At 66.6% G+C, this 17,307-nt stretch overlaps 1 protein-coding gene across 1 annotated transcript; it reads left to right on the top strand.

Moving 5' to 3' along the window:
- The first annotated feature begins 10 nt into the window (after positions 1-10).
- Positions 11-15,540, top strand: C4A (complement C4A (Chido/Rodgers blood group)). The gene is made up of 41 exons (XM_066260930.1): positions 11-168; positions 256-454; positions 626-827; positions 1,010-1,080; positions 1,165-1,253; positions 1,361-1,443; positions 2,138-2,234; positions 2,359-2,464; positions 3,042-3,174; positions 3,608-3,723; positions 3,822-4,001; positions 4,128-4,313; positions 4,418-4,603; positions 4,686-4,844; positions 5,222-5,348; positions 5,485-5,559; positions 6,306-6,503; positions 6,595-6,706; positions 6,795-6,865; positions 7,094-7,233; positions 7,322-7,531; positions 7,745-7,796; positions 7,901-7,990; positions 8,120-8,329; positions 8,447-8,522; positions 8,662-8,818; positions 8,914-9,030; positions 9,146-9,317; positions 9,524-9,753; positions 9,837-10,004; positions 10,352-10,411; positions 12,016-12,109; positions 12,190-12,376; positions 12,471-12,561; positions 12,641-12,715; positions 14,021-14,123; positions 14,254-14,343; positions 14,438-14,536; positions 14,639-14,722; positions 15,000-15,132; positions 15,303-15,540. Exons 1-41 carry the CDS (start codon positions 104-106, stop codon positions 15,442-15,444), a joined length of 5,235 nt encoding a protein of 1,744 aa, XP_066117027.1. The 5' UTR covers positions 11-103; the 3' UTR covers positions 15,445-15,540.
- Positions 15,541-17,307: the final 1,767 nt, after the last annotated feature.

Below are 17,307 nucleotides of genomic sequence, written 5' to 3'. Positions count from 1 at the left end.
CAGGGGAGGAGCAAGGCCCAGAGTGAACTCTGCCCCACGCCCAAGGGAGACCAGACGGGAGCAGGTGGACCCACGGGTCTGATCCCTCTTGGGTCTTGCAACCATGAGGCTCCTGTGGGGGCTGCTCTGGGCCTCCAGCTTCTTGGCCCTGTCCGCGCAGAAGCCCAGGTGCGGGGGGCAGGGCGCTGCAGTGGTGGGGGGGGCGGGGTGGGGGGGGCCCAGAGGGGCCCACGGCCGACCGCCGGTCTCCCCCAGGTTGCTCCTGTTCGCTCCGTCCGTGGTTCACCTGGGAGCCCCTCTGTCGGTGGGGCTGCAGCTCCAGGACGCCCCCTCGGGGCAGGAAGTGAGAGGGTCCGTGTTCCTGAGAAACCCGTCCAATCCGCGTGTCCCCTGCTCCTCGAAGGCGGACTTCGTGCTCAGCTCCCAGAACGACTTCGCTCTCCTCGGCCTCCAGGTAGCCAGCCCCCCCCCCCCCCCCCCCCCCCGCTCCCGGCCGCTCCGCACCCCTCCTCCCTCCTCCCCCTCCTCCGCCCGGAGGGCCCCTTCCCGGTCCTGCCCGGGCCTCGGCTTCCTCTGCTCGTCTCTGACCGGCTCCCCTGCCCTCCGCTCTCCGCCCTCCCGACAGGTGCACCCGCTCAGTGCAGAGAGCTGTGGCCTCAAAAACCTCCGCGGGAGCTCCGAGGTCCAGCTGGTGGCCCAGGCACCATGGCTGAAAAGCTCTCTGTCCCAAGGGGTGGACACTCAGGGCATCAACCTGCTCTTCTCCTCTCGCCGGGGCCACCTTTTCCTGCAGACTGACCAGCCCGTTTATAACCCCGGCCAGCGGGGTGAGTCTCAGCAGCGGCCTCCACCTTGTCCCCCCCTCCCCCCCAGTGAGACAACTTGAAAGTGCCTCCCGGAAGGCCAAGGCCGCCAGAATGTTTGTTCTCCGCCCCTCCCTGGGAGGGTGGGGGCATGGGGCCCTGCGCTGCTCGGAGGGGCTGCTGCTCACCTCACCCTCCCCTCCCAGTTCGGTACCGGGTCTTTGCCCTGGATCAAAAGATGCGCCCGTCCACGGACACTCTCACGGTCACTGTGGAGGTGAGTCAGTGACCTCTGACCTTCCCCATCAGCCGGGGCCATGGACCCGACCCCCGACCGTGACCCCTCTTCCTCCCGCCACAGAACTCGGTTGGCCTCCGTGTGCGGAAGAAGGAGGTGTTCGCATCCTCGTCCATCTTCCAGGACGACTTCGTGATCCCAGACATCTCAGAGTGAGCCCCCCAGCACAGCGCCCATTCCTGCTCCCCGCTCTCCACCCCGCAGTCCTCCCCCAGGGAGCCTCTGGCACAAGTGGGCGAGTCCCCTCGTCTGTCCGCAGGCCGGGGACATGGAAGATCTCGGCCCGGTTCTCAGATAGCCCGGACTCCAACAGGAGCACCCAGTTTGAGGTGAAGAAGTATGGTGAGAGCCGGAGCTGAGCTGCGAGGGGCAGGGGCTGCCCCTGAGGGCGTGGGGATGGGGGACGAGGGCGGAGCCACCACCCCGATGGGAGCGGTCTTTATTTCTTATTTACTTATCAAATACTTTATTTATTGATTTGAGAGAGAGAAAGGGTCGGGGACGAGCAGAAAGCATCAGTTTGTAGTAGTTGCTTCTCACATGTGCCTTGGCCGGGCAAGCCCGGGGTGCTGAACCGGTGACCTTAGCACTCCGAGTCAGTGCTCTGTCCACTGCGCTACTGCAGGTCAGGTGGGAGGGAGTCTTTAAAGAGCCCTTCCTCTAGAGCAGGGGTCCCCAAACTACGGCCCGCGGGCTGCATGCGGCCCCCTGAGGCCATTGATCCGGCCCCCACTGCACTTCTGGAAGGGGCACTTCTTTCATTGGTGGTCAGTGAGAGGAGCATAGTTCCCATTGAAATACTGGTCAGTTTGTTGATTTAAATTTACTTGTTCTTTATTTTAAATATTGTATTTATTTCAGTTTTGTCTTTTTACTTTAAAATAAGATATGTGCAGTGTGCATAGGGATTTGTTCATAGTTTTTTTTATAGTCCAGCTCCCCAATGGTCTGAGGCACAGTGAACTGGCCCCCTGTGAAAAAAGTTTGGGGACCCCTGCTCTAGAGTTTGACCCACCTCCCCCTTTGCCCTGTTCAGTCCTTCCCAACTTTGAGGTGAAGATCACCCCTGGGAAGCCCTACATCCTGACAGCACCTGGCATTCCTCCTGAAATCCAGTTAGACGTCCAGGCCAGGTAATGGGTCCAGCTCCAGTACACGGAGTTGCTTCCTTCCTTCACTGAGCCCCCCACCCCCAGACCATTCCCACGGGGTCTCGGGCCCTCGGCCCAGCCCCCTCCGGTCACTCTGTGGTCACAGGTACATCTACGGGAAGCCAGTGCAGGGCGTGGCCTATGTGCGCTTCGGGCTCCTGGATGAGAACGGGGAACGGACCTTCCTTCGGGGGCTGGAGAGTCAGGCCAAGGTAGGAAGGAGGGGAGGGGGTGAGGGGTGGAGGGGAAAGGGGGTGAGGTGTGGAGGGGAGAGGGGGCGAGGTGAGGAGAGGAGAGGGGGTGAGGTATGAGGGTAGAGGGGATGAGGTGTGGAGAGGAGAGGGGGTCAGTAGGGGGGAGGTGAGGTGTGGAGGGGAGAGGGGGTGAAGTGTGGAGGGGAGAGGGGTGAAGTGTGGAGGGGAGAGGGGGTGAGGTATGGAGGGGGAGGAGGTGAGGTGTGGAGGGGGAGGGGTGAGGTGTGGAGGGGGAGGAGGTGAGGTGTGGAGGGGAGAGGGGGTCAGGAGGGGGGAGGTGAGGTGTGAGGGAAGAGGGGTGAGGTGTGGAGGGGAGAGGGGTTGAGGTGTGGAGGGGAGAGGGGGTGAGGTGTGGAGAGGAGGGGAGGGAAGAGGAGGTGAGGTGTGGAGGGGAGAGGGGTGAGGTGTGGAGGGGAGAGGGGTTGAGGTGTGGAGGGGAGGGGAGGGGAGGGGAGAGGAGGTGGGAGGGGCAGTGTGAGGGAAGAGGAAGTGAGGTGGGAGACTCATCCGTCACCCTGTTGTATCTTCACCACAGCTGGTGCAGGGCCAGTGTCACCTGTCCCTCTCGGAGGCTGAGGTCCAGGCTGCCCTGGAGAAGCTTAACGTCCGCCTGGCGGACCTCCCGGGGCTGCGGCTCTACGTGGCAGCAGCTGTCATTGAGTCTCCAGGTGCGTGGCCTCGCCTGATGCAACCCAGACCCTGGGCTCTGGCCCCTGGGCCGCCCCTCTGTCCTCCAGCACCCACATCCCCTGCCCCCCCCCCGGCTTACCCCTCCCTGGGACCAGAGCCAGGAAGGACCCAGGAGACCGACTCCCCAGCTGTGCTTCTGGGTGGCTTCTGGGGGAGCAACGTCGTCCCCACCTCAGTTTATTTCTTTTTGCCCATCCATTCGTCCGTCCACCCTTCCACCCCTTCGTCCCGCAGACCTGCGTAATGCTGGTCAGACCTCTCTGGGCACTGGCCCTGCGCTGCTCCACAAACACCGAGCCGAATGGGGGATGGCCTGCACCTCGAGGTCCCGTGGGCAGGACACACTTGAGCCGCCCCCTGCTCCCGGCCCCCCGCCGGGCTCCCCGCCACCCTCTCTGCTGTGTCTTGCAGGAGGAGAGCTGGAGGAGGCCGAGCTCACATCCTGGCCTTTCGTGTCCTCTCCCTTCACCTTGGATCTGAGCCACACCAAGCGACACCTCGTGCCTGGGGCCCCCTTTGTGCTGCAGGTTTCTCTGCCGGGTCCAGGGGTGTGGGGGGCGGGTGTCGTCAGGGGGGCCCAAGGCCTCTCTGACCCTTGCTGACCTGCTCCTCCCCGCCCACCTAGGCCCTGGTCCGGGACATGTCTGGCTCCCCAGCCTCTGGCGTTCCTGTCAAAGTTTCCGCCACGTTCTCTCCGGCATCTGCTTCTGGAATACAGCAGCACTTCCAGCAGAGCACGGACGGGAGTGGCCGGGTCGCAGTGCTCATCATGGTCCCCCAGAGCACCTCAGAAGTGCAGCTCTCGGTGGGACTCAGCCCTGTGGGGAGCATGGGGGAGGGAGAGGCAGGCTGGGCTCCTGAGGGACGCACGGCCCAGGCGCGGGGAGGAGTGGGGGGCCGACCCTTGCCACTCACCCCCCACCCCCTCCAGGTGTCTGCGGGCTCCCCCCATCCCGCCACAGCCCAGCTCTCCGTGAGGGCCCCACCCGCAGGAAGCTCTGGGTTTCTGTCCATTGAACGGCTGGATCATCAACCTCCTCGAGTTGGGAACACCTTCAGGGTGAACCTGCGTGCCGTGGGCGTCCGCGGGGCCAGCTTCTCTCATTACTACTACATGGTGCGAGTGCGGGGCCGGCTGTAAAGGGCGCGGGGTGCGGGGCAGCGAGCCCTCCGGTGGGCGGGGCGTGCACTGAACCCTGAATGGAACCCCTGTGGCCCCAGGTCGTGTCCCGGGGCCAGATCCTGGCTGTGGGGCGAGAGCCCCGGGGGACCCTGACCTCCGTCTCCGTGTTTGTGGACCACCACCTGGCACCCTCCTTCTACTTTGTGGCCTTCTACTATCACGCGGGCCTCCCAGTGGCCAACTCCCTGCGAGTGGACATCCAGGCCGCACCCTGTGAGGGCAAGGTAACGCACCGGGAGAGACGGTGGGGGGTGGGAGAGGAAAACTGTGCCCGCTCTGACTGCCCCCCACTCCCGCCTCTGGCAGCTGGAGCTGACTGTGGGCAGCCCCAGGGACCACCTTCCCGGGGAGAGTATAAAGCTCGGCCTGCACACGGACTCTCCAGCCCTGGTGGCCCTGGGCGCTGTGGACACGGCCCTGTACGCTGTGGGCGGCAGGTCCCACAAGCCCCTCGACATGGGCAAGGTTTGTGAAGACCCTGTCCCCAGCCCTCCCTCCTCTCTGACACAGTGTCCTGCTGCCCTGAGCCTGGGGCCTGGGGCCTGGCCCCTGGACCTCGCTCACCTGGGGCCCCCACGGTCTGTCTCTCCTATTCGCCCCTCTTCGCCCTCTCACCATTCAGTCCCGCCCCCTCACCATTCAGTCCCGCCCCCTCACCATTCAGTCCCGCCCTCTCACCATTCAGTCCCGCCCCCTTACCATTCAGTCCCGCCCCCTCACCAGTCAGGCCCGCCCTCTCACCAGTCAGTCCCGCCCCCTCACCAGTCAGTCCCGCCCCCTCACCAGTCAGTCCCGCCCCTCGGCCACACTTTCTCTGGGACATCCCTGCCTTTCCTGTCCAGGTCTTCGAAGTCATGAACAGCTACGACCTCGGCTGTGGGGCCGGCGGTGGCGACAGTGCCCTCCAGGTGTTCGAGGCCGCTGGCCTGGCCTTTTCTGATGGAAAGCAACTGACCTCTGCCAGAAAGAGTGAGAGTGGAGGAGGACGGGTGTGGGTGGGGGGCTAGGGGAGAGGAGGGGTGGGAAGCCTGGGCAGGGGCGTGGGAGGGGAGCAGGAGCACCCCCCCCCCCCAGGCCTGGCTCCTGCAGCCCTGCTCTCTCCCAGGTCTGAGCTGTCCCAAGCAAAGGAAAACCCGGAGAAAGAGAGACGTGAACTTCCAGAAGGCAATTAATGAGAAGTGTGAGTTATGGGTGCCTACGAAGCTCTCCACTTGGGCTCAATGGTCTGGAGGACGGGTCTGATCCCTCAGCTCCTCTGCTCCGGAGAGAAGCAGTATTTGGGGCAAGAGATGCAAGTTCTGGAGATGCTGATGGGGGGGCAGGGGCTCTCTCCGCAGGCCTCTCTTGAGTTCCTGGTCTCCCAGGGTGAGCCCTGTGTACTTGGAGGTCAGGGCGGGGAGGTGTGCGGCTGGTGCTCACCCTGTGAAGGCCCCGTCGTGGGCCGCATGCTCACCCTGCCCTGGGCCACATGCTCACCCTCTGTGGGCCCTGCCCTGGGCCACGTGCTCACCCTGCACAGGCCCCGCTGTGGGGCACATGCTCACCCTGCTGTGGGCCACATGCTCACCCTCCGTGGGCCCTGCCCTGGGCCACATGCTCACCCTCTGTGGGCCCTGCCCTGGGCCACGTGCTCACCCTGCACAGGCCCCGCTGTGGGCCGCGTGCTCACCCTGCTGTGGGCAGCATGCTCACTCTCCGTGGGCCCTGCCCTGGGCCACGTGCTCACCCTGCACAGGCCCCCCGCTGTGGGCCACATGCTCACCCTGCTGTGGGCCACGTGCTCACCCTGCACAGGCCCCGCTGTGGGCCACATGCTCACCCTCTGTGGGCCCTGCCCTGGGCCACATGCTCACCCTGCACAGGCCCCGCTGTGGGCCGCGTGCTCACCCTGCTGTGGGCAGCATGCTCACGCTGCGGGCCCTGCAGTGGGCCAGTACACTTCCGCAGTCGCCAGGCGCTGCTGCCAGGATGGGATGACGCGGCTGCCCATGGCCCGCACCTGCGAGCAGCGGGCGGCCCGCGTGCAGCTGCCGGCCTGCCGGGAGCCCCTGCTGTCCTGCTGCCAGTTTGCAGAGGGCCTGCGCAAGAAGATGCGGGTCAGGGGCCAGGGCGGCCTGGCCCGAGGTGAGCCTCAGGGCGGGGGCGGGGCCGGGGGCGGGGCTTGGGTGCCAGGAGTGCCCAGCGGCCCCTCATGCCCTCCACTGTGGGCCCACAGCGATGGAGATCCTGCAGGAGGAGGACCTGTTAGACGAAGACGACATCCCTGTGCGCAGCTTCTTCCCCGAGAACTGGCTCTGGAGAGTGGTGCCCGTGGACCACTTCCACCAGTGAGGGCGGGCGGTGGGCGTGGCCTGGGCTCCGGCGGGTGTCCCGGGGGCGGCCAGGGCAGTGACCGGCTTCTCACCTTCTGGCCAGGCTCCCACAGGTGCTGCCGGACTCCCTGACCACGTGGGAGATCCACGGTGTGAGCCTGTCCAAAATAACAGGTGAGCTCGTGGCGCCTGCGCCTCCAGCCGCCCCCCCCCCTCCCCCTCGTCCCTTCCTGCAAGGAGGGGGCGCAGACCGCCGGGGTCTACCCGGCCTGCCCTGGGGCTGGGAGGCAAAAGCAGGGAGGGGAAGGGGCACCCCGGCCCCTCCCTAGTGGGACCCTGCGGCTGTAATGCCCCCAGGCCTCTGATTCCTGCCCCTTCCCGTGTCCGTTTGTCCCTCCGCAGGCCTGTGCGTGGCCACACCCCTCCGGGTCCGAGTGTTCCGCGACTTTCACCTGCACCTCCGCCTGCCCATCTCCGTCCGCCGCTTCGAGCAGCTGGAGCTGCGGCCTGTGCTCTACAACTACTTGGATAAGAACCTGACCGTGAGGCCGCGGGGGAACCTGTGTGCACAGGGGTGGGTGGAGCAGGGTGGGCGCCGGGCTCCCGCCATGCCCGTCTTTCTGCCTCCAGGTGAGCGTCCACGTGTCCCCCGTGGACGGGCTGTGCCTGGCCGGGGGCGGAGGGCTGGCCCAGCAGGTGCTGGTGCCCGCACACTCTGCCCGGCCCGTTGGCTTCTCTGTGGTGCCCACCGCGGCCGCTGATGTGTCCCTGAAGGTGGTGGCCCGAGGGTCCTTGGAGTTCCCTGTGGGGGACGCAGTGTCTAAAGTTCTAAAAATTGAGGTGAATGTAAGCCCCTGGCCCCCTCTCTCACTGCTGGCCCGGCCGAGGCGCTGTAGCCAGACCCAGGCCCTTGGTCAGTGTATGTCCTCTCCCGTTCTGACCCAACTCAGTCTCTGAAGCTCCGCCTGCAAGTGCTGGGGGGTCTGCCCTGGGAGGGCAGCCGCAGTCCCGGGTGGTCGGCGATCGCTCAGACCTCTCTCTTCCCTGAGACAGAAGGAAGGGGCCATTCACATGGAGGAGCTGGTCTACGAGCTCAACCCCCTGAGTGAGTGGCCCCCGGCCCCTGCCACCACTGTGGGGGGCGTGTAGGTGGAGGGAGACGTGGACAGCAGGCCAGGCTGACACTGACAACTTACGCCCTCTCCTCAGACCACCTCGGCCGGACCTTGGAAATTCCTGGCAACTCTGATCCCAATATTATCCCTGATGGAGACTTCAGCAGCCACGTCAGGGTCACAGGTGGGAGTGTCCTCTGGTCCCTTCTCAGCGGCCACCCTCAGATTCACGTGCAACCTACGTGACCCTTGACCCTCTGACCCAGGGTCCCCAGGCCTGCCCTTCACCCTTCGCCCTCTCCTTCCCCTGTAGCCTCAGATCCACTGGACACGTTGGGATCTGAGGGGGCCTTGTCACCAGGGGGCCTGGCCTCCCTCCTGAGGGTTCCGACCGGCTGTGGGGAGCAAACCATGATTCTCTTGGCCCCGACACTGGCCGCTTCCCGGTACCTGGACAGGACGGAGCAGTGGAGTCAGCTGCCCCCTGAGACCAAGGACCGCGCTGTGGATCTGATCCAGAGAGGTCTGGGTGCAGGGCAGTTAGTGGAGTCTGGGCAGCCCGGGAAGCTGGTGGGGGGACGGGCAGCGTCCTGATGGGAGGGGGGCGTGGTGCCGGGTGAAACAGCAGCCCCCCCCCCAGGCTACATGCGGATCCAGCAGTTTCGGAAAAAGGATGGGTCCTACGGAGCCTGGCTGCATCGGGAGAGCAGCACCTGGTGAGGGGTCTGGGCCCCTGAGAGGCGCAGGGCTGCCGAGGGCAGAGCCGTGTGGAGGGAGGGCGAGACCGACCAGGTGCCCCGGGCGTGGGGCTGCCTAGGGACCGGCCCGTCCTCAGCTCGCTCGTCCTCCCTCTAGGCTCACGGCCTTTGTGCTGAAGGTCCTGAGCCTGGCCCAGGAGCAGGTGGCCGACACCCCCGGGAAGCTGCAGGAGACGGCAGCGTGGCTGCTGACCCAGCAGCAGGCCGACGGCTCGTTCCGGGACCCCTGCCCGGTCCTGCACAGGGGCATGCAGGTGCGGGCGGGAGGCAGGCGCGCGGGTGGGGGCTCTCTCAGCCTCTTCCCGCTCCTGGCTCCTGGCTGACCCCCTCTTCTCCCTCCGCCGGCCAGGGGGGCTTGGTGGGAAATGATGAGACCGTGGCGCTGACGGCCTTCGTGGTCATCGCTCTTCATCATGGGCTGGACGTCTTCCCGGACGGGATGGAGGAGCAGCTGAGACAGAGAGTGGTACGGGCACTGGGCACCTGGTCGCCCCCCCCCCCCCCGGAACCCAGCTCCCCCCCCTTGCTCCCCGGGAACCTGGGCGTCCAGCCCACCGGGCTTCCTCCCCACTTTCTCCTAGGAAACTTCCATCTCAAAGGCAAACACGTTTTTGGGGGCGAAAGCAAGTTCCGGGCTCCTGGGTGCCCACGCCGCCGCCATCACGGCCTACGCGCTGACGCTGACCCGGGCCCCGGGCGACCTGCAGGACGTGGCCCACAACAACCTCATAGCCATGGCCCAGGACGCAGGCGGTGAGAGCCAGGGGGTCCCGCGTTGAGCCTGCGGCGTGGTGGGCCTTTTCCAAAGGGAAACACGGCCACAACCCCAAGGCAGAGTGGGAGAACAGCAGGGGTGGCGAGGGCAGGGTGGGGGGGTCGGGGGGAGCCCGACGCCGGCGGCCGGGGCCCAGGTGACTGGCATCCTCTCCGTTCACCGGTGGGCCTCCCCTCCCTCCCAGATGACATGTACTGGGGCTCGGTCATCGGTTCTCAGAGCAACGTGGTGTCCACCCCGGCCCCTCGCGGCCCGGCTGACCCTGTGCCTCAGGCCCCCGCCGTGTGGGTTGAAACCACAGCCTACGGCCTGTTGCACCTGCTGCTCCGGGAGGGCAAGGCAGAGATGGCCGACCAGGTGGCCGCCTGGCTCTCCCACCAGGGCGGCTTCCAGGGGGGCTTCCGCAGCACCCAGGTAGGGGCTGCCCAGGGGAGCGGCTCCCCCGGGGGCGGGTGGTCCTGAGACCAAGTGCCTGAGTCCCGGTCCCACCTCCCCAGGACACGGTGGTCGCCCTGGACGCGCTGTCTGAATACTGGATCGCTTCCCACACCCCTGAGAGCAGGGAGCTCAATCTGAACCTCAGCTCCACGGGACGCAGTGGGTTCAAGTCCTACCTGCTCCAGCTGAGCAACCAGCAGAGTCGCGGGCTGGAGGAGGAGCTGCAGGTGAGCAGCGCCCTCGCGGGGGTTGCCAGGACGCCTGGGTCTACTGCCCGGGCTGGGACGCCCTGGCCCCTCACCCCTGCGGGAGTAGCTCCTGGTACTCTGGCGGGCAGACAGGCTGTGTGACCTGGAGAGCCCCTACCCTCTGAGCCCCGATCGCTCCTCTGAAAGCAGTGGACGCCGGGCCTGCCCAGCAGGGTTGTAGGAGGCTGAAGGGACGCAGTGTGGGCGAAGGTGTCGAGTCTGTCTGTCGGGGCGGGAGGCGGGAGAGGGGGCCCGTTTACGGGGAGGAGGTGAGTCGGAACAGGAAGCGTGCCCTCTGACACCTCTCCCTTCTCTGTTCCTGCAAGTTTTCCTTGGGCAGCAAGATTCACGTGACGGTGGGAGGAAACAGCAAAGGAACCTTGAAGGTGAGAGCCCACATTTCCTCCGATGCCCCGGCCGCAGGGAGGAGCTGCAGTCTTGCGTGGGAGGCCTGTGGGCGGAGCCCGGGGTCAGAGGAGGAAGCGGCCCCGCCCCCCTCCAGGCCGGTGTTTCCCGCGATCAGTCCTGGGGTCCCGGGCGCTCTGCCCTTGGTGTGGTCTCTGCTCTCTAGGGGTGCCTGCCCTCTCCTCCCCCGCCAGCGCTGAGCCGCATCCACACCAGTGCCCAAGCCCCTCCTGTGCGCCCTTGTGTCCCAGATGGAGCCTCTTCCCCCCTGCTGCCCTGCTGCCCTGCTGCCCTCTGGGCGTGTCTCCCTCCCGAGCCCTCGCATGGCCCCAGTAACTGCTCCCCTGTGCCCTGATGCCCAGGCCTAAGACAGTCTTGGAACCTCCCCCACCCCCATGTCTCACCCCTTGAGCCCTGTCCATAGTGCAGTGAGACTGACCCTCTGAGGACACTGGTCAGCTTAACCTTCAGACTCTTCCCTGCTCACGGTTGGGTCCCTGCCTGCCCCCGGGCCAGACAGGTGCACCGCCCTCCCCCACATAGGCCTCCTTGCTTTGAATGTCGTCTTGCTGCTGCTTGTCCCACATGGCGAACTCATTTTCTTCCTTCTGGCCTCAGCCAGAGGCCAGCGCAGCTCCCTGTGCGCGGGGTGCGGGGCCGCGCCCACTGCGGCCCCTGTGCGCGGGGTGCGGGGCCGCTCCCACTGCGGCCCCCTGTGCGCGGGGTGCGGGGCCGTTCCCACTGCGGCCCCCTGTGCGCGGGGTGCGAGGCCGTTCCCACTGCGGCCCCCTGTGCGCGGGGTGCGGGGCCGTTCCCACTGCGGCCCCCTCTACTCGGGGTGCGGGGCCGCGCCCACTGCGGCCCCCTGTGCGCGGGGTGCGAGGCCGTTCCCACTGCGGCCCCCTGTGCGCGGGGTGCGGGGCCGCGCCCACTGCGGCCCCCTCTGCGCGGGGTGCGGGGCCGTTCCCACTGCGGCCCCCTGTGCGCAGGGTGCGGGGCCGCGCCCACTGCGGCCCCCTCTGCGCGGGGTGCGGGGCCGCGCCCACTGCGGCCCCCTGTGCGCGGGGTGCGAGGCCGTTCCCACTGCGGCCCCCTCTGCGCGGGGTGCGAGGCCGTTCCCACTGCGGCCCCCTGTGCGCGGGGTGCGGGGCCGCGCCCACTGCGGCCCCCTCTGCGCCAGGTGTGGGGCCGCGCCCACTGCGGCCCCCTGTGCGCGGGGTGCGAGGCCGTTCCCACTGTGGCCCCCTGTGCGCGGGGTGCGGGGCCCGCGCCCACTGCGGCCCCCTGTGCGCGGGGTGCGGGGCCGCGCCCACTGCGGCCCCCTCTGCGCGGGGTGCGGGGCCGCGCCCACTGCGGCCCCTTGTGCGCGGGGTGCAGGGCCGTCCCTGAGGGCAGGCCCCAGCGGCCCCCTTGGTCTCACTGTCCACCCCCACACCGAACCATTCATAGTGGTGGACTGGTCAGGAAGGGAAGGGCCAAAGGCTTCAAGTCCTTCGCCCGGGGAGATGCCCTTCGGGCTGTGGCTCTGGAGTGAGGTCTGTGGTCCCCAACGTCGCGTGTCCTCTCCGGCCTCTTGCTGAGCCAGGTCCTTCGTTCCTACAATGTCCTGGACATGAAGAACACAACCTGCCAGGACCTGCATATTGAGGTCACGGTCATGGGCCACGTGGAGTACACAAGTAGGTGTCGGGGTTGGCGGCCACAGGCCCCCTGGGGGACTGGTGCTGGGGGGCCGGGTCTCAGCGCCTCCCCCGTGCAGTGGAAGCAAACGAGGACTACGAGGACGAGGACTATGACATGGACTTGGCTGGAGACGACCCGGAGGCCGTGGCCCCGCCGGTGACACCCCTGCAGCTGTTCGAGGGCCGGCGGAGCCGCCGCAGAAGGGAGGCGCCCAAGGTGGCGGATGAGCAGGAGTCCAGAGTGCAGTACACCGTGTGCATCTGGTGAGCCCGCGACGGGGGCAGGACGGGACTGGGCGGCCTCTCCCGGTCGGTCGGCGCAGGGGGGACCCGGACCACCGCACACGTCTCTCTGCAGGCGGAACGGCCAGGTGGGGCCGTCGGGCATGGCCATCGCGGACATCACGCTCCTGAGCGGCTTCCACGCCCTGCGGGCTGACCTGGAGAAGGTGTGGCTTGTGCCCTCAGGAGCCCCCCCAAGCTCTCGAGCCCCCTCCCTGGGACCTCTGACCCTCTCCTGCCTTACAGCTGACCTCCCTCTCTGACCGTTACGTGAGTCACTTTGAGACCGAGGGGCCCCACGTCCTGCTGTACTTCGACTCGGTGAGCAGTGGGGGCAGCACAGGGCGTGGAAGGCTCTGCTGCCCGGGTGGGTGTTGTGAGGTCTTCCAGCAGGTGGCGGTGTGGCCAGAGCTCCCCGGGAGGCAGGATGGGCGTGGCCAGAGCTCCCAGGGAGGCAGGATGGGCGTGGTCAGTGCTCCCGGGGAGGCAGGATGGGCGTGGCCAGAGCTGGTCACAGGGTGGAGGGGGCGGAGGGGGCACGCCTGCAGGCGACAGCGGCTGACCACCGAGTGCGGTTTGGGGGGCAGTGCTGGTCAGCGGCTGAATTTATTCAACTTGAGGGTTTGCTTTGTTTTTCTTTTTACTAACCTTCCCAGTTTTTACTTTTATATATATATATATATATTCAAGTGTACTTTCACAAAGTGACATCAGTCATCGATGAGTTTTCTTTGGCTAAAACAAAGTTATCGACTTTGGTGGCTCTTAGCATTTTCTGGAATGTTGCCTATTTTAACCTCTTGGAGAAAATGTGAGAAAGGCATGTTCACGTAGTAACACCATCAGTCCGGTGTTTGCGGGTCAGGAAAGACCCCCCTGTCCGGTGCGTGCGGAGGGGCCAGACCCCATTAGCCTGGGCAGCCGGGCGGGGGAGTCTGCCTCAACAGTGGAGATTTCAGAGCCGGGAAGATCTCGGGCAAGGGCCAGACCGTGCAGCAGCGCAGCCTGGCCGGCCGCAGGGGGCCGTATGGGCGTGAGGGGCGGGCACTGTGCCTGGATGTGAGTGGCAGGGTCCCAGAGGACCAGCGGGTGACGGCACATGCCTTTAAGCTGTGGCAGAGAAGGAGCCCCCCACCCCCTGGCTGTACCCATGAGGAAGCAGGGCTGTCAGCAGCGGGGGTGGGGGAGGGGGTTGGGGGCAGGCAGCAGGATTCGCAGAACCTCTACGTTCTGATGCGGGAATGAGGGTGATAGCCCCGTGGGAATCAGCCTGGACGGGTGTGATGAACACCAGGGTGCGGTAGGGACCTTCGTGGGGGACGAAGGAAGACAGAGGACATCAGAAACCACCAGGTCAGAAGCGGGGACGGCCCGGAAGCCACCCTGCGCGTAGGGAGAGCGTCATGGAGAACGTGGCCATGATGTGAGACTCTGCAGAGGTGCCCGGGGACCGGAGGCCAGGAGGAGGTCACCATCTGGGCAGTGAGGTCAGCAGAGACCTTGGGCGCAGTTTTCAGAGTTCCTGATGGCCAGGAGATAACAAAATGTGAAGGACATGGAAGATGGGAGCAGTGGGTAGACAGGGGGGACACGCAGCCCAGCGAGCGGCCTGACCTCCCCCGCCAGGTCCCCACGTCCCGGGAGTGCGTGGGCTTCGGCGCCGTGCAGGAGGTGGCCGTGGGTCTGGTGCAGCCGGCCAGCGCGACCCTGTACGACTACTACAACCCCGGTGAGCGTGCAGGGAGACTCGGGGTGTGGGCCGGGGCAGCGGAGGGCGGCAGGGAGGTCCTGTGGCCCCCGAGGCCTGGGCGGCCGTGCGGGCACCACGTGCCCTGATGCCCCTCGCTGCCTCTCTGCAGAGCACAAGTGCTCCGTGTTCTACGGCGCGCCCACCAAGAGCAAGCTCTTGTCCACTCTCTGCTCCGCTGACGTCTGCCAGTGTGCCGAGGGTGAGACCCAGGGCCAGGGCGGGGGGGCGGGGGGGGACGGTGGCCTACTGGGGGGGCACCCCGTCTCACTCACCCCCCCCCGCCCCGACTTCAGGGAAGTGCCCCCGGCAGCGGCGTGCCCTGGAGCGGGGGCTGGTGGAGGTGGACGGCTACCGGATGAAGTATGCCTGCTACCACCCCCGCGTGGATTACGGTCAGTCTCCTGCCCGCCCGCCCTGGGGGCCTCTGCCTGGCCGCTGCTCCCGCGGGCCTACGGGCAACACACCTGCCTTTCCTCCCCCTGCGTCCCTCACAGGCTTCCAGGTGAAGGTTCTCCGGGAGGATTCCAGAGCCGCTTTCCGCCTGTTTGAGACCAGCATCAGCGAAGTCCTGCACTTCTGTACGGAGGGGCCGGGCCGGGCTGGGCCGGGCGTGGCCGGCAGGGTTGGGGTGCAGAGGGGAGCTGAGGTCTGGCTCTCAGGCCTGGAGTCGTAAAACTTCAGGGTTCTGAGCTGGGGTCCCCTCGGCCCCTTGGGAGTTCCGGCCTCGTCCTCGCTGGGGGAGCAGCACCCCGCTGGGACGGGCGGGCTCACTGGGGGGGGGTGCAGAGTGCCTGGCCCCTGGTGGCCCTGCCCCTGCCCCTGCCCTCTGACAGCCCCGTGCCCGTCTCCCCTCAGCCAAGGATGCCCAGGCCAAGGCTGGTCAGACCCGGAACTTCCTGGTTCGGGCCTCCTGCCGTCTCCACTTGGAGCCTGGGAAGGAGTACCTGATCATGGGTCTGGACGGGGCCACCCAAGACCTCAAGGGAGAGTGAGTGCCGGGCCCCTGGTCTCCTGCTGGTCTCACACGCCGTGAGGGAGCGGTCCTCGGCACCGGGCCCTGACTGACTCCTCCGCAGCAGAGGCCCCGTGCTCTCCTCTCCCTGTCCGCCCGCCCGCCCTTCCTCTGGAGCCCCGCTGACGGCCCTTTGCCCCCCGCAGCCCCCAGTACCTGCTGGACTCAAACAGCTGGATCGAGGAGATGCCCTCGGAGCGCCTGTGCCGGACCACGCGCCAGCGGCAGGCCTGCGCCCAGCTCCGCGCCTTCCTGCAGGAGTATGGCACGCAGGGGTGCCAGGTGTGAGGGCTGCTTGCCCGCCACGGGGGTCCGGGCCTGGGGGCGGTGCCCGGGTCAGCCCAGGGCGGGGCCAGAGACTCAATAAAGGCCTGGAACAGCCAAGTGCTGGTGTGTGTGTCTCCCGGATGGAGGGCCGTGTCCCCATCCGGCCTGGGAGCCCTGGCCAGCGTTTGCATAATCCTCGGCTGTCCCCTCCCCGATGACTCAGTTCATCATAGGACCACCCGAGTGAGCGGGCTCATGACCCAACAGCCCGCGGCCTGAGGACCCGGCGTCCACACCAGGGCACGCCTTCCTTGGTGCCTGCAGGGCCGGCCACAGCCTGCCGCAGCACCCCCTGCGTCCCCCCGTGTCACCGGGCGCCGAGGCCTCAGGCGGGCCGTGCTCAGCTCACACCCGGCGCTCACGCCTCCGGAGTGGCCGCCCGCCCGCCCGCGTCCCCCGCTCCTCTGGCACAGTGGGCAGTTCTGGGAGCGGCCGAAGGCCTGCTGACGCTGGATCTTGTTATCAGCGGCGTTAGGAAACCCCCGGGTTGCACAATCCCCCGGTCCCGAGCCCTGTCCTCCCAGGTCCTGACTTGACACAAGCCGAGGGCTGCCTTTGTCGTGTGTGTTCATCCTGAGCAGACGCGTCACCGGGGTCAGCCCTCCCCACCCGCCGGCCCAGCTCCCCACGGTTTGGTGGCAGCACTTGGGTCTTCAGGGCCGACCCGGAAGTCCATCTCGAGGAGTTTGCTGAAACAGTCCAGCAGCCTGCCGTCAGTCATCCAACAGAAACCCGTGGGGCCCCCTGCCCTATGTGCAGGTCCCCATCCTTTGAGAGGAGTGACGTTGGGGAACTGTGTGGTCCTGTGGGGCACAGAGTTGGGGCATCTGACCCCGCTTGGGGGAACGGGAGGTGCATGCAGGGAAGGCTTCCTGGAGGAGGTGATATCTAAGTTGGGTTCTGAAGGCTGAGGATTCAGGCAAAGGGAGTACAGTCGACGAGGACATTGGAGGCAGGAGTACAGTCGACGAGGGCATTGGAGGCAGAGCACATGTAGGGGTGTGCACCTGACTCATACGGTGGGAATTTGGGTTTGTGGGGACGGGGGTGTGGATGAGACGGGGCTGGACTCGGTCGATGAAGGATGTATGTCCACAAGCATGCCACCGTCCCAAGTCACCCTCCTCTGGTGGGAGTTCCCTCCTGTTCTGTGCGGCCCGGGCGAGCTCCGACCTTCCCCGTAGTTCAGAGGGTTTCTGGGGCTGGGGTGTATGTACGTGGCCCTTGCCTGCCCGTCCGGTCTCGCTCCCCAAGACCGGCATAAACCCATCTGTGAGAGCCAGGGACCCAGTGGCAGCTGTGGCAAGACCGGGCCTGGTTCTGGGCAAGGCGGCCGCTGCTGCTGCTGCTCCGACCCGGAAACCCCAGCCGAGTTCTATCCCAGTTCTGGGTGTGGTCCAGGCGGAGTCCAAACTCTCTCACCGGGGACCCTGCTGTTCCTCTCCAAGCTAGCGGGCGGGCGGGACAGCTGGGGCCTCAGCTCTGGCTCCCCGGGGCACGGCCTGGGCTTGGGGCAAAGCCCTGAGGGAGGACCCTCCACCCCGGGTGCGGGGGTCAGTTCTCAGAGTCGGGAGGGAGCAACCGGAGGATGGCCTGGGCCTCAGGTCACTCCAGGCCCTCAACCCCCTAGGAAGCCCCCAGCCCTCACTGAGCCACGCCTCCCCTCTTCGCAAGGGTCTCTCCCCACGACCTTCCTCTGAGCCCCTTAACGGCCACCTCACCCATAAAATCGGCCCCTACTCAGGGTGGTGACCACACAGTGCAGTGTACAGATTATGTGTTGTGGAAATTTATATACTTTTTTAAACCAATGTCACCCCCAAT

Source organism: Saccopteryx bilineata, chromosome 1 (assembly GCF_036850765.1).
Source record: "Saccopteryx bilineata isolate mSacBil1 chromosome 1, mSacBil1_pri_phased_curated, whole genome shotgun sequence".
Taxonomy (NCBI): domain Eukaryota; kingdom Metazoa; phylum Chordata; class Mammalia; order Chiroptera; family Emballonuridae; genus Saccopteryx; species Saccopteryx bilineata.
The sequence above is the reverse complement of the archived record's forward strand: the minus strand, read 5'-3'. Positions and strand labels throughout refer to the sequence as shown.

Bases quoted from the DNA above. Each gene is read 5' to 3' on its own strand.
- C4A (XM_066260930.1), top strand. From the start codon at position 104: ATGAGGCTCCTGTGGGGGCTGCTCTGGGCCTCCAGCTTCTTGGCCCTG. The intron at 7,532-7,744 runs GTGAATGTAAGC...TCCCTGAGACAG, and splicing joins CTAAAGTTCTAAAAATTGAG to AAGGAAGGGGCCATTCACAT. The intron at 8,819-8,913 runs GTGCGGGCGGGA...TCCGCCGGCCAG, and splicing joins TCCTGCACAGGGGCATGCAG to GGGGGCTTGGTGGGAAATGA.